The following is a 15,996-nucleotide window of genomic DNA, read 5'->3' on the forward strand; positions in this document are numbered from 1 at the left end:
CTGATTCCTACCATGCGTCTCGCATGCAAACTGTGCCACTTGTGGCGCACAAGTTGGCCACCACTGACTTACTTGAGCTTTGCTTAGCTGTCATATTCAGAATAGTACTAGTTTAAGCTGCTCCGTTTTTCTTATGTTTGACATACATCCTCAAAACCATTGAACACAGGGCATTTTAAACTGCTGAAAATTGAGCTTTCTTCCTTACTCTGGGTTGTAACCTGCTGATTTAACCTTTCTAGTAAGGTCCCTACAAATAAATACTAGGATGTCTAAATTAGCATGCTTTGGGGTGAAAATTGGTCTGTATACTGCAGGAATATTTCTGCTCAAAAAATAGGCATACAAGACCAATTTTTGTTAACATGCATGTGGTTATAATCAGTTATTACAGCATTATACAACTTGATATATAACACTGCTGTAAAATTAAGGTATGTTTTCCTCCAGATTTCAGGTCACCCTGACCATTGACATGCATCTAAAGGTTGAATTTCTCCATTAGGTTTTAAAATACTTTAAACAAATCTAGCAGGAAAATCATTTTAACATGTATAGTCTGTTAAGCACTTCTTTTCTTTTCTTTTCTTTTTTTTGTTAAGTATCTCTATACTGATTTGGCCTTTGAAAACTCCTGTTTTTGTGTCCTGTTTTTGCTGTTTTTGATTTTTTTTTCTCCCATTGCTCCTCTACCCCTCCTTCCAGTGGAATACATCTGAATATAGATTTATTTAATAGTAGGATAAGCAGAATAATTGCATCATAATCTTTTGGTTACTTGTGGTCAGATCAGAAGGCATATGGGAGGGGGTTTTTTCTTCTTGTTTAATGCCATACATCCTTTTCTTTCTTAGTTTTGGATATGGCCCGGCACGTTCCCCTCTACAGAGCTCTGCTAGAGTTGCTCCGTGCTATTGCCTCGTGTACATCTATGGTGCCTCTCTTGTTGCCTTTGTCTGGGGAGAACGGTGAAGAGGAGGAAGAGCAGCTAGAGTCTCAAGCTTCTGTTGGCACTTTGTTGGCCAAAATGAAGACCTGTGTGGATACCTACACCAACCGATTGAGGTAAACATTTCAGTGCTGATCTTTCCTTTAAAAAGTACTTCAGATGTTTAATGATTGTTGCCTCTCAGAAATGACAAAGGAACTATAGATAAATATCATATCTCCATGTTTGTACCACAGTCCAGAATGAAAGAATGCAGCTGACAGCCTTAATTGGTCATTTGCCAGGTGGTTAAAATTGAATATTCATAGAGACTCCCATCTTTTCCACCTCAGTGAGAACTGATGCATGTTAGCAGAGCGGTATAGGAAAGCTTGCTCTTCTGATGCTGGTGTGTTCTGCCTATTCTGTGGATACGTAGAAGATACTACTTTCCAGAGCTATTAATCTTGTACTTTAAGTGAGTACTAAAATCCCAAGCTTTAAAGTGGGGGAGGAGTAATCAGAGTAGAATTACAAAGATCATAATCCTGCATGTATATTACCTCCTTACAGCTTTTCAAAGGTTAATTCGCATGTAAAATAATAGAGTAAGCTTTTTAATTACATGAATTCCCCTCCCACCCACCCCCCCCCCGCCCCCCAATAGTTACAGAAGCATGGAAAATGTAGCTAGAATCATTTATCATGCAAAAAGCACACTTCTACAAATAGCACATGTCCATTACTAATAAAAACTTTTCTGTTTATAGGAAAATAATATAGTAGTATGTGCCAGCTCAGCTATTTCAACGTGGGATCTGAAAGTTCAGCAGAGTTCTACCCAAAGAACCGATTGCAACCAAAACTGATTTTGCATTTGTAACTTAAATATTTGATCTGTTCAACATAATTAGATACTCAGAATAGCTGCTTTGCTTGTAGCATTTAAGACAGACCCAAATTATTCCTTCTTGCTATTTTGCTTTAAATTAAGGCAGGTTGTCTTTAAAACCACCAAATATCTGGAATTATTGGGGTTCAAAATGTATTCCTCAGTATTGCAAAGAAGAATTACCAACAATTGAGCAGTGATGGCCTGAGACAAACTGCTGTCCTTTTTTAGCTTTTGTGCCAGAGGAGCAATAGGTGTTCACTTTCTGAATACAAGCAAACTGATTAGTCACATCATGGTCAAAATAACAAGTTTAAAAGAATAGTGAAAAATTACTGAGTAGTACCGCTGATTGGTGTAGAATAAAGCTTCTCATTGATATTTTTTTCCCTTTGGATTTTCTAGGGTCACCAAGTGCCTTTCTTTAATGTCATGTGAGATGTTGGGTAATCCATACCCAGCTCTGCCTATGTCTTTTGGTGCGAAGTGTGGGTGTTGTTCCAGTCCTTGGAGCCATACATAACTACTTTAATTCCTTTACAGCAAAGATAAAAATATTGAAGCACACAGCTAGTAGAGCTTTTCTTTCAGCAGACAAATGACTTCAGTCACCCAGATGTCAGCTTTTGCAGATGGGTTTTGAGGTTTCTGTAGGGCTGATAATGCTGGCTTACTACTCTCTGTCTTGACACCGTGGGCACCTGAGCCAAAGTGTATCAGAACATTTATGATGTTGTGCTACAAAGGCAAAGGAGGATCAGAGCCATCAACTTCAGTCTTTCACAGTGGTAGTCACTAACAGTTTGTGGACTTAGCTGGCAGGTGTGGGATCCCTGTCAGTATGTGGGAGTTTGCATCTGCTTGTTTCTGTCCTATGAAACTCCCTCTCTCTAATTAGTTCTAAAACTGTGCCAGTTCTAACATACCAGTTCCCAAACCTGAGTGTCTTAACCTAAAGTGGCTTCAGAAACCCCATAGTAATTCTGTGGCAAGAATCTGGCGTGTTCTACAAGTTTAGTTGTGGATTCACAAATGTGGTCATGGAACTGGTAAAATTGGGAACTACTCCACTGACAGAAAATGCTAACTGCCAAGCAGGAGGCAAGCCAGCCACTTCATTAACTTATGTTGTTCTGAAAGTGCCAAGGAGAGGTGTTTTTACAGCCAATGCTGAGTAGTTTTTAAAGGCCTCAGTCTATCATTATTTTGATGTTAAGCCCTAGCTAGTGCTAATATGGGTTGTCTTCAGTTTCTGTCCACCACTAGGCAAGAAGACATTGTCCCTGATGCATGCTCTTTTTTCCCTGAGCATGGGAGTCAGAAGTTATTTTGCGTAGTTCCTTCAATCTTACTGTTTTAGAAGGCTTATTTTGGAGGTAAAACAGGATGGAGCCAAGAGCCAATAATCCTGGCTAGTGCATGATTATTCTTATTTCTGATATCCTGGGTCTAGAGCTGGAGTGACAGATTCACCACTTGGATCCAGAATTTCTCAGGCTGACAACTTGATTTCTAGATTGCTGTATGCTGTTGATTCAGCCTCTTCTGAGGTCCAGATTAAACTGTCACCAGACGTTCCTCTTAATGAACTGGAGGAGATTCTTTGGCGCATGCAAAAGAAAGTAATAAGAAATGGGCGATGGTTCTACTTTGCTTTTTCACTGATCCTTATTACTCCAAGAGGAAAAATTCACATGAGACAGCATTTGGCTGCTGTTTCAGCTTTGTCATCTGCCATAGGCCAAGCTGACTTAGCTGACATATAGCAGTCAAGCTTATGAAAGGGTTGCTCCAAATGTCATTGTGGCCATGTTGAGGCATTCATTGCCACAGTGGCTCCAGCAAAGGAGATTTGAAACCTCAGTTGCAGTGAATTGATGTTGTATATGTACTGCAGAAGAACATGCTCATTTGAGTGGTTATAAAAGGCATTCTGTTTAGTGTATGAACCTCCCCCATTATGAGACTGGAATGACATTCATAATAAACCAAACAGGTTTCTAATAAAATCCTAAGGTAACACTGGACTTACTTAGGTGTAAATGAATCTTGAGAAAATAGACAAATAGCCTGACTGACATGGCGTAACAGAGAAATTTTAGTCAGCAATTTAGGGGACCATACTTTTTGTATTGAATGTGGCACAGAAGATTAGGCATCAAATCTGTACCTTACTGAGTTTGCATAAAGGCTGCAAAGAAGGCATTTTTCACAGAGAGTTGGTACGGAGAACATGTTCACGCAGCAAAATATTCTGTTGGCTGCATTCATACAGAAAGCGTGGTCCAATAAATTCCTGACAAAAGTTGCTTTCTTATGCCGTGTTAATGAGGCCATATATTTATTTTTCCTGAAGATCCAGAGTGATCTGCCTAAGACCCAACTCGCATTCTGAATTCTCTGCTTTTCAGATGTGTTGTGTTGCACATCCCAGTAATACTAGGCTCAATCTTTTACAGCCCAGGGTTTGTCTAAAAGATTGGCTCTGAGTACAATATGATTATTATGATCTGGCAGGTTTTCAGTGCACTCAAGTGGGCCTGAGGCAGTTTCCATAGCATGCATTTGAACTGTCCTCACTGTAGAATTTTGCAAAGCTGCCCCATGAAATTCAGTATATTCTACAATCAGCATTTGACCTTCTAATTGACCTCTGAATTCAAGGCCTGATTTAGGAGAACAGTATTAGAGAGTCTGTCTAATTGAGATCCAGGGCTGATGCTTGATTTGGGAAAGCAGTTTAGAAATCCTGTTGGAAAAGAACTGAAAAGCTATTGGGGCCATTCCTCCCTTTTACATCTTTGGAAATATACTGGAGTTGAAGCCCTTCGGGTTGACTGACTCTAACACTGCTCTTTGGAAGATTCAAAGGCTGCAGGCTTGGCATTTTTATCCCAACAATGTGAATGTTGACATAACACACCCAAAGAAATGCTGTTCAAGATAAGTGATGTCTCTAGTAGACGAGCCGAAAGGTTCACTGACTGTATTTTGTCAACACCTTGATAAATTTATCACTTAGTATGATCAAATTTTACCTCTGAAATATCCAGCATGGGTGAATAAGTATTAGTATTGGCTTTAAAAATTAGAGTTGCCTTGGGAATGTATCATTATTCATTTAGCACAGTGTGAAAGGAAGGATGTCATCGTTCAGCACAAGCTAAATTAACAGTTTAAATTATTAGCATGTACTCTGCTGTCTCGTCTAGCAAATATATCAGTGGCTGTCAGTCCTTTAAATGTGAGCTGACATGATTTCTGTAAGTGGAGACTTTAAGAGTCTAAATTAAGTGTTCAGTTCCTTGTCTTCCTTGCTATAGCACTTTTATCCAAACAAAAATTAAATCAGTTAGGACTTACGAAGCATTTAATAGCTGTTGTAATGTAACTTTTGCTTTGAAAAAGCAGGGTTTTGGAAGAAAATTGTATTATAATACAGGAATAGAAAAAAGAAATGTGTGATTTAAGGTGGAAAAATAATGGAAGACAAATTATCCTGGAATACAAATTCTAGCTCAGTATATCACTTATGCCAATATTAAATCATTACGGGTGTTTGAAATTGAGGGGGGAAAAAAAAGCAAAATATTAAAATGTCAAAATCAGAGCTCGGAAACTTAACAGCATTGCCAAAGTGTGTGCACTCACGTCACAAATGTGCAAACTTGCATATAGGAGGGAGGGAAATGCAATATTTTTTCCATATAGATTTCAGTTTTTAATCTTTCCGTCTCTGGTTCCCCTGACAGCTCTCTTTTCCCTCCATGTAGGAGTGATGTAGTCTTCATCTTAAGCTTCTCTTCCCTTTCTGGCAGAAGTGCAGAGTTGGGTTGGGAATAGTGATCATATATGTATATCAAAAGGCAGTGCTGTGGGTCCCAAACTAATGATTTGATGGTGGCGTGTGCATTTCCAAATAGTGGAGTACAGCCAAACTCTTTTCACCCCCAGGGTAACAAATTGCATTAGAGGAATGGAGATGAATTCAGGGATCAAAAGAAAGAGGGTTACTTGTCTATAAAAGTCAGGTAAGTAGAACCTACAGCAGCATTCATGTTGCTAAAAGAGTCCTATCCTCTGGGCCCAGCCTAGACTGAGGACGCCAACAAGACCTAGCTCAAACCTGTAACGTTTGTCCTCTTCGCTCACATCTCTCAATAAGACTCGTCTGTGCTCTTTAAATTTAGTCTTTCTTCCTTCATTGGCTTTGACTCAGAATCTGGTTTTAGCCCTTCTGATAACTACTTTCTGGGGAGGTGAGTAATTAAAGTATGTTACTTTAATTTCCCATAGCACATGGCCTGTATGTTGAGACTTCCCATTCATGCTTGGCAGAGACATGGTATGAATTGGCTGGTGCTACTTCCATCAGTGATTCCAGAGGTTTTCTCAACAGAGCTTTGACCTTTTTAGTGAGCAAAATCTATTTTAAATATAGTGTACTTGTAATGAAAAAGACCCCTCCTTTGGGAGGAATTGTGGCTGTTTGTTAAAAAGAGCTGTGTATAAAGATCTAAGCTGCGATCATCTGTTATGATGTGGAATTGTTAAAATGCAATATAATAACCAGTGACTAAACTAGAATTAAATTGTCTCGGGGTAGCTAGCAATGCAGTCAGGAAGATAGAGGCTTCCTGGAATGAAAAGCTGTCTAAATTATAAGACTTGCATAAAGATGTTTGATCAAAACACAAAGTGGAGGTGGCTTGTATAGTCTAGAGAAGAGAAGACTGAGAAGGGATTTAATAGCAGCCTTCATTTACCTGAAGGGAGGTCTCATAGTTTCATAGTTAGTAGGGTCGGAAGGGACCTGAGCAGATCACTGAGTCCAACCCCCTGCCATGACAGGAAATACTGGGGTCAAACAACCCCAGCAAGGTGTTCAGCTAGCCTCCTCTTAAAGACCCCCAGGGTAGGGGCCAGCACCACTTCTCTTGGAAGTTGGTTCCAGCTCCTAGCCGCCCTGACTGTGAAGTAGCGCCTCCTGATGTCTAGCCTAAATCTACCCTCCACCAGCTTGTGACCATTATTCCTGGTCACTCCTGGCAGTGCTCGGGGGAACAGGGACTCCCCCAGTGCCTGCTGGTCCCCTCTGACTAGTTTGCAACAGTCCACTAGATCCCCCCCCTCAGCCTTCTCTTGTGGAGGCTGAACAGGTTCAGGTCCCGTAGCCTTTCCTCATAGGGCCTGCCCTGCTGTCCCCTGATCATGTGAGTGGCCCTTCTCTGGACTCTCTCCATGTTGTCCACATCCCTCCTGAAGTGCGGCGCCCAGAACTGGAAGCAGTACTCCAGCTGTGGCCTGACCAGCGTCGCATAGAGGGGGAGGATCACCTCCTTGGACCTGCTCAAGATGCATCTGTGGATGCGTGACAAGGTGCAGCTGGCTTTCCTGTCTGCATCCCCACACTGCCGGCCCATGTTCATCCTGGCATCAATGATGACTCCAAGATCCTTTTCTGCCTCTGCACTGACGAGAAGGGATTTCCCCAGCCTGTAGGTATGGTGCTGGTTCTTCCTCCCGAGGTGCATCACCTTGCACTTGTCAGTGTTGAATCCCATCCTATTCTCATCTGCCCACCCCTGTAACCTGTCTAGGTCTGATTTGCAGCCTATTCCTCCGTTCTAGCATGCCTACATCCCCCCACATCTTAGTGTCATCAGCAAATCTGAACAGGGTATTTTTTACCCCCTCATCCAAGTCATTGATGAAGATGTTGAACAGTGCGGGCCTAAGGACCGAGCCCTGAGGGACCCCACTGCCCACATCCCTCCAGGTCGAAAATGACCTGTCCACCCCCACTTTCTGGGTGCAGCCCTCCAGCCAGTTGGCGACCCATTTGACTGTGTAGGTGTCAACACCACAGTCCCCCCAGTTTCTTAATGAGAACAGGGTGAGAGACAGTGTCGAAGGCTTTGCGAAAGTCCAGGAAGACTGTGTCCACTGTAACCCCTGCATCTAAGGTTCAAAAGAGGTTTGCAATGGTCTTAAGTTGCGGCAAGGGAAGTTTAGGTTAGATATTAGGAAGGCTTTTCTCACTAGGAGGGTAGTAAAACACTGAAATGGGTTATCCAGAGAAGTTATGGACTCTTCATCTTTGGAAGTTTTAAGACCCAGGTAGACAAAGCCTTGGCTGGGTGATCTAGTTGGGGGTGGGGGGACTGGATTTAAATGACCTCCTGAGGTCCCTTCCAACCCTCATTTTCTATGATTTTTCTATGTTTCTGTGAATCTCCTCTAACAGATTTTCTCCACTAGGTTCAAACGAATTCTTTAAAGTACTACTTGTAGATTATTAGTCCTTAAGTTCCTTTATAAGGTTGGCTACCAATTAAGAGAAATTGTATATGATACTAAATTATTTAGACATGGAGGAAAGGGGTATGCAGCTAAGAGATGTCATAGCATAGTCATCCAAACTTTTTCATCATGTTTAAAGATATAATTGTATCCTCATTTAGACATCAGAAGATTTCCAAGACGTTAAAATAAAGGTAATAAGCCAGAAGATGAGAGGAAAAAAATAGGGCTTCACCAACAAGGGTCTAATTAAAAAAACTGAGCAAGGGCAAACACATCAGGAGGATAGGGACAGACACAAACTCTGATGTAATACTTTTAAGCTACAGTAACTACAAGATGTAAGAACACTGGACTGGAAGGGATTTTCTGGGTCATTGAGTCTGTCCCTGTTGTTGCAGGCAACCACATCCCAGAATCTTTTTTCATAAATTTGTAAAGCTTTCGCTTTAAAGCTGTTTTTTGTTTTGTTTTATTTTTTGTATTATGTTTTTTTCCCCCTCTACATCTCCAACAAAGTTGTTCAAGAATGTCATGCTTTTAAGGATTAGGATCTTTCTGATTTCTAGCCTAAATTTATCCCTGGCCATTGTATACCCATTGTTGCCTTTTCACTTAAACAAGCAGTCCTCTTCATTTGCCTTCCTGCAGTGTTTATAGTCAACAGCAGTGTTCACTCGGCTTTTCTTTTTTTGAGGCTAAACATACCAAGCTTCTCTAGTCTTCTCTCACATGAAGGCTCTCAGTATTCCTGGTCATCTTGATAGCCCTCCTCTGCCTACCTTCCAGTTAGAATTAATCCTTTTGAACTTAACCAGAATTGTACACAGTATTCCAGATCAGGTTTCTCTGTAGTGAAGTGGCATGGATATTTCCCCCAACTGCTATAAATACCATTACTGATGCATCCTGGGATTTAATTTGGCTTTGTCATGGCTCTGTCACATATGTGGCTAATACTGTAGTTCTTACATATAATATGTCCACAGAACAAGACACGTGCCTTGTTTTTGAAAGGCAGAATGAAGAAAAAAATCTTTCCCTGAAAATACTGGTATTTTTCCTGGGTAAAACAGACTGCTACAGTAAAAGGGGAGCAAAACATTTTTGCTGCTCTGTTAACTTTCTAGCTGGAGGATACTACAGGTGGTGCTGGCTAAGCCATATTGTCTGATCTCTCTTCACAAGCGGAGCTCAGTTGGGGGAGAAGTCAGCAGTGTCTGCCAGGTCAGTTGAGGGCCTGATCCTAGCCAGCAGCACCTGTTGAGGTAGCTTAGGGTCCACTTTGCTATTTTAGCAAGAGGTGTCAGTAGCAGCTTCTGCACCCTAAGCCTGTGTCAGGGGAAAGAGAAAATGTGCACAGCACAGCTAGGAAGACCTATGTGCTCACTGTGCTGCTTCCTATATCATATGTGGAGCATTACTTTTTCTTTCCCCAGGCAGAGGTTCCTGTTACCATATGTCCTCAGTTAAAACACGCACCCCAGTTTGCAGCAGTTGATTTTTGGGGAAAAAATAGTGCATGCTGTGTGCACGAAAATACAGTACTCTGAGTTGGGCCCATGAGCCACATGCAAGCAGTTGGCCCACAGTCTATGTGGTTCTGCCTGGGCACCACTTTTTCCATTGCTCCTGCTTCTGCTGCCAGAATCCTCAGGCTCCTACCCCTGCATCTGGGTATAGGGTTGCTGGGAGGCCCACATGACATGTGGCCTTTGGCAACTCAGAGGTTGGACAGCCCTACTGTTAGTCATTGAGTCATAGCTGCTGTCTTCCTCAGTTGTTTCAAACTGCTCCCATTTTTTCAGTAGAATGTCTTGTTAGTAGTCCCCAGATCCATGTCTTTACACTTTCTACTATTCAGTTTCATCTAATTTATTTTACTTCATTTTTCAAAGTTACCCCAATGTTTTGTGTATGGTATTCTGATCTTGCTCTTTATTATTATTGCCTTTCAACCCTGTGTCATCAACAAATTTCAGCTCCCTTCCTTCAGCCTGAGCTTTTCCCTTTGTATAATACCACTGATGTTTCCTCTTCAGCCATCTCCTTATGAACTTTGTACTTCTTTGTCTTATGCCAGTCTTTTCCAGTTTACCCAATTTCCCATGCAACAGCTTATCAAATGCCTTACCTGAAGTCCATTTTTCATTTTCTAGACAATTAGTTATGTTAGAGTAGCACAATATTTCTGTTGTAAATGCATGATGAGCTTTATCCTGTTACTGGGTCTCGTGACTTAAGTGCATTAAACTCCTGGAGTTTTGCTACAACCTTTGTTGTAGTAATTTCCTTCTTCAGGCCCCATCCTTATCCATCTTGTCTTTGCCCACATTGTCAACATCTTTGTGCATAATGAAAAATTAAGTAAAGCATTCATTTTGCAGATAGTTAAGCTGCCAGGCACCACATCTGGTTTGCCAAGATAGAAGTGATGATTATAGCTAGTTTTGTATTTCACGGCACTCAGCAGTATCCTTTTGTGTGTGACATTGTGGTTTAGATAGTTGACCAAAGCAGCAGCTGCTACTCAAGACACCTAGTTGTGTTTGGAATGAGCAAAAATAGTTCTAAATCCCTTTCACAAAAAGAGTTTACTTCTTAGTAGATATAGACACATCTGGCAAGAGGGACATGAGCCCTGGGTGCTGCCCTAAAGAGGGGTGGGGGGAAGCACCAGCACAGAGCTGAAGTGCTTCATCCTCTCATCTCCCAACCCATGGCCCCCACACTCCATACCTCTGGTGCTCTGGGTCCAGTGCTACATATATAAAAGTAGCAGCTGGAGGTTCGTTGTTACTGGAGAGATGTCTGCCAGCCCTACTGGAGAGATGTCTCCCTCCATGGAGATGGAGCAGGGAAGGTGCAGAGTGAAGGGGAGGAGCACAGAGCAGTCCAGTTATACCTCTGCTCATCTGTGGCCAAAGGCTACCCCTCATTGCACAGAATAAAGAACACCCAGGCCCTCACATTCATGTCTGTAAGTATCAAAAGACTGCTGGTAGCCCACATCTCCAGATCTTCATCCTTCCATTTCCTTCTATAAAAATTCTGCCAACAAGATGTCACATTGTGTCTCTTTAGATGTTTCTGATGCAGGCATTGAAAAACCCCACTAGAACCGCACCAGTCTTACCTTGCATGCATGTCAGAGTGGATATTTGAATCCTCAAATGATGCACAGTTCCCAGTGGTGGTCTTGTAAGTGTTTGGGGGATTCAGCTCATTTTTTCCGTACAAAGGGGACAGCTGCATTTACATGTTTTTAATTGATCATTGATTTGTTTATACTATTATAAAATATTTGAGGGTTTTTTTTCCTCAAAAGAGGAAGATTTAAACTAAGTACAAACATTTGGAGAGGTTAAATTGGGTTCAAAATGCCTGCCCAATTTAAATGTAGCTCTGCCCACTGCCCACCTTACACTTACAGACTCAGTCTCAGTGACTGGCAATCAGGCTACAGCTGTAATTGTAGAGAATTTCCATGCACACAAACCAATCTAAAAATTGCAGACCCCAGTTTAAAATAAACTTGGATCTATATAGTATTAACTTTAACGCCCCCTTTCCATAGGCTAGTTTTTGCACTTCCCTCCTCCCAGCCCCTTAATCCCTCCCACCCCTCCAACCAACCAGCCCTCTCAACCCCTATCCCACAAGTCGCTCAGGGTGCTGCCACTTGTATTGGCTTTTGCTGCTGCTGGAGCTGAGCAAGTAAGTCCTGGTGGGGGTGGGGTGTAGGTTTGCTGGGAGGGGGAACCTGACCCTGCCCCACCTGTGGGTCACCCCTGCCCCCTCAACTCCCCCACTTGTAGTGCTTGTCTCCCCCCTCCCCCCCCCCCACACACACACTTGCAGATCACACTTGCTCCTCCACCCCTCACAGGTCATGCCAGGCCCGCCCATGCATCGTGCCTCTCCCCATCCCCTGGAGGCCCCTCAATCCCCCTGCTAGCCTTCTATCCTGACTTACCTGATATTGGGCAGCCATTTTGAATCAACTTAACCTCCCCTAATGCCCCCAAATGTCTGTACTTAGCTTTAAGGGTAACCATTGAAGTTAGGTGCGTGTGCTCAATGTTGCGATGAAGGTATTTATAGCCCTGATGCGGGGCACGTAACTGGAAACAAACAAAAAGACTGCTTCCTTAATATCACTTTTATCTTGTATCTTTATTATATTAATCCTTATAATGCTCCTGTACTAAAGTGTCTAATGTATCTTTAGAAATTATTCAAGATGCTATTAGACTTCATGTGTGTGTTTTAAAAAAATTGACGTTTTTCTACCCAGAAAAATCAAAATTGAGGAACATGTAGAAATTAAGGAACTGAAAATGTTGTGCTTAATCTGAATCTAGAAAAATCTAATCCTCACTGAATCTAGAAAAATACCTTTACCTTGAAAAAGCTAAGGTTTTGGAAAACAATTTTCTCAAATTAAAAAGATTTTAAGCATTGGGGTTACTCAGAGATGGAGGATAATTTTTTTAACAATCCTGTTATTCAGTCACAGAGATGCCTTTGCAAGTTGGAAAAAAAACGTATTTCAAATTTTTAAAATAAGCATAAAGAGTAAAATCTTAATGCTTGCAGTAGTTTTATACTTTAGTTGCCACTTAATTATTTGTTGATAAAAGCTTAGTTATTTAAAATATTTAAAAGAGAACAGTTTTTCTTAGGATATTGTGTCCTGTCTCTCTCTAGCTCGCATGATGTTAATTAGACATATCGCTTAAGTGAAGAAAGGGGAGAAACCTAATATAGTTGGTGTGTGGGCTCTTCAGTTATTCCCTTTATGCACCCAACACAAGAAGATTTAGAAACTAAATTAAAGGGTCTTTAAAAAAAATTGGCATGTGTTTCTGTAGGCTAGAAACTGTGGCACACAAGAGCAATTAAAATCAACTGCCGATTCAGATATCCTTCTTCAGCTTTATTTACCTAGGTCCCATCTTCCACCGTCCTAATACACTTGAAATGCCAGCATTTCTCAGAGCAAACAATGGGTCAGAATCCTTTTGGGCTAAAGCTGGTACAAGAAAATAAATGTTACTGCAGTAAATGACCTGAACTTTGTTACTAACAGTACACCGGGGATGGTTTTGTTTGATTAAGTTCAAAGACCTTTCAGCATGACCATAATTACTTCTGCGTTGAATGTTTAGAGAATCATTATTTACACATGATTTCATTGTGTTCCAAAATCTGCAGAAAGTCTGAAGTATTCACTGACTGCCCAGAAAAAAAGTATGGTTAGAGCATCAAAGCATTAAATTGCTAATTTCTACTTGCATAAACAACTTTTTGTTATGCTGGTTCCTATGATGATAAATAATAAAAAGCCAGTGCTTATTTGCCCATTTGTCTTGTTTGACTCTTAAAGCAAATAACTACTGCTATTAAACAAAGATTTACAGGGAAGCAAAAAGCCTACTGAGCCCCAGTAAAAATTTGTTTTGAGAAGCAGAAGGAGCAATACTAAAACCTAGAATATTTATATGATGATGATGATGATGATGAGATGAGAGCATATTAAAAGATGCAATTAAACTGCATATTTCATTATTATAAAATGCACAATTTAAATTGGCTGTATTTTATTTCACATTAGGCTGAACATCATACATCTGAATATCAGTACTGGAACCCTGATTTTTTATTTATTTTTTTTTTTTTTAAGATGAGGATTTTTTTAATAAAAATTAAAGGTGTTGGCCTTGCAGCCAGGGGCAGCTGTGATGAGTCACAAGCTTTGTTTCTGTTCTTTTAATATCAGGAATGCCAGAGCCAAGGCATACTGTGAAGGTGCTATGGCTTTCATATCCATTTTGTTATTTTTTTTATCAAGTTTGGTGTTTTTGATGTATATTAGGGAAAGAGTGCTTTATTCTATACTTAGGTTGGTGATTCTCAACCTTTTTGCATTCGTGGCACCCTTCATTGGATTCGCGGCACCCCTCCCTAACATTTTTGAACCCAGTTCCAGAAACTAATTTATGCATTATAGTGTTTACTTCCTTGCAGAGGGGCCTAGCAGAGGGATGGAGGATCCTCCAGTCAGGGACATGTTTATCTGCTTAGTTTCTTCTCATCTCCTAATACCTTGCTTGTCCCCTCAACACCTGGCACCCTGATTGAGATTCACTGACTCTAGGACCTGCCACTGCTTAAAAGTTCTTTGGGGGGAATATTTGAGCCTTTCCATTTTTCTTCTGCTGTCTAGGAATGTTTGAAAATGGAGCAAGAATCTCTTTATTTTGGTGGTCTTGCTATTTATTTGCCTGTCTTCAAATTTCTGAATATAACCTACCCTAGGCGCACATTTTTGTAGGTCCAGTCCAAGCTGTATGTTGAGTGTGGTCACATTTTATATGTATCATTTGTCACCAGTGATTAGCAGATGCATACAGACTTTAGATTTCAGAAGATGTTGTTCTCATATTAATGTTTTTTCCCCATTTACAGTCATTAGTTTTCAGAATATGGCTGTAGTCATATAACGTTTGTTCCTTCACCCTCTTTCTTTGTAACAAACAGATCTAAAAAAGACAAAGCTAAAGCAGGAGTAAAACCAGATGCTTCTGATCAAGAACCAGAGGGACTGACACTTTTGGTTCCAGACATACAAAAGACTGCTGAAATAGTTTATGCCGCTACCACCAGTTTGCGCCAAGCAAACCAAGGTAAAATAAAATAAGCATTTGATGACTGTTATACATAGGCTCTTTAGAGTTTTTATTTAAATAAAGTTCAAAAGTCAGCATTTCAAAAGTACTAAAAGCCTCCCACATCCAACGTAATCTCAGTTTTATTTCTAAAAGGCCTGGGCACCTAGCAGTTCCTCGGAAAGTTTGGGCACTCCTTTTTTTTAAAAATAACTTGGCAAGAATGTGAAAAATGTTTCGTTTAGTTACTTGCCATATCTCACAGTTTTAATTGAAATTATGGAACAATTTGTCTAACATCAAAAGGAAAATTAGCATAAGTGAAGCTTGTAAGTAATAGCTCTGCTGATGCAATTAAACATCTTGAATAAAATATTTAACTATTGATAACCTGAGTTGAGAGCAAGCTTTAAGTGGTAAATTAAAATGAAATTTTCTTTTTATAAAGAAAATGTTTTTTTCCAGTAAAGAAGTCTTCTTCAAAATGTTTGTGATTTTCTGCTTTGTAATAGAGAACAGTACAATTATATAGACAGTTAAGAAAATGTTCTCTTCCACAAGACAAGGCTGTTTGACCTTGGGAGTTGCATTATTTGTAAAGCAAACCTTAATTTGAATTTAACTGAACAGTGCATTGCCATCATATATAGGTAATATTGAAGGGTTCATTGTTCTTTTTAAATGGGCATCAGCAAATTAGGGAACATAAGATATTAATCTTTTTTTTTTTTTGAAAAATACATAATAAGAGATCCTTTTGTCCTTAAACTTTTTATGTGACAGAAAAGAAAATGGCTGAATACTCAAAAAAGGCTGCTGTGAAGCCCAAACCTCTGTCTGTTTTAAGGTCCCTTGAAGAAAAGTATGTGGCAGTCATGAAAAAACTCCAGTTTGGTAAGTTAAGAAATGTTCATATTGTATAATGTATGTAAAAATCTAAACCTAAAAAATCGTACTACACCATCAATCCTGCAAGTATATGTGCTTATGAATAGCTTCAAATGGATAAGTAATCACTCAAATACCCCTCCCCCGCCCCCCCCCCCCCAAAAACAACAAGCTCTGCATGTCTGTGTTTTCAGGTTCAAGTCCAAGTTTTCTTCACTCAGCTGTGCTTAAATTTAAGTTTGGTACTGATGCACTAATCACCAAAACACCTGTGTGCAGGAGGATTTTTCATTTAGTTCTTAGAGAATATGTGG

The 15,996-nt window shown here is 40.4% G+C and overlaps 1 protein-coding gene across 6 annotated transcripts in view; it reads left to right on the top strand.

Moving 5' to 3' along the window:
* BIRC6 (baculoviral IAP repeat containing 6) overlaps nucleotides 1-15,996 on the top strand; it is a 312,653-nt gene that overhangs the window by 265,037 nt on the left and 31,620 nt on the right. For all 6 annotated transcript variants that reach the window (XM_090045546.1, XM_090045562.1, XM_090045538.1 and 3 more), the window contains 3 exons: nucleotides 855-1,065; nucleotides 14,667-14,812; nucleotides 15,578-15,688. In XM_090045546.1, coding sequence (XP_089901672.1) covers nucleotides 855-1,065; nucleotides 14,667-14,812; nucleotides 15,578-15,688 — 468 coding nt within the window. The remainder of the gene's footprint in view (nucleotides 1-854; nucleotides 1,066-14,666; nucleotides 14,813-15,577; nucleotides 15,689-15,996) is intronic.

The sequence above is a fragment of the Crocodylus siamensis genome, chromosome 1 (genome assembly GCF_052110815.1).
Source record: "Crocodylus siamensis isolate JL-2025a chromosome 1, ASM5211081v1, whole genome shotgun sequence".
NCBI classification, from domain to species: domain Eukaryota; kingdom Metazoa; phylum Chordata; order Crocodylia; family Crocodylidae; genus Crocodylus; species Crocodylus siamensis.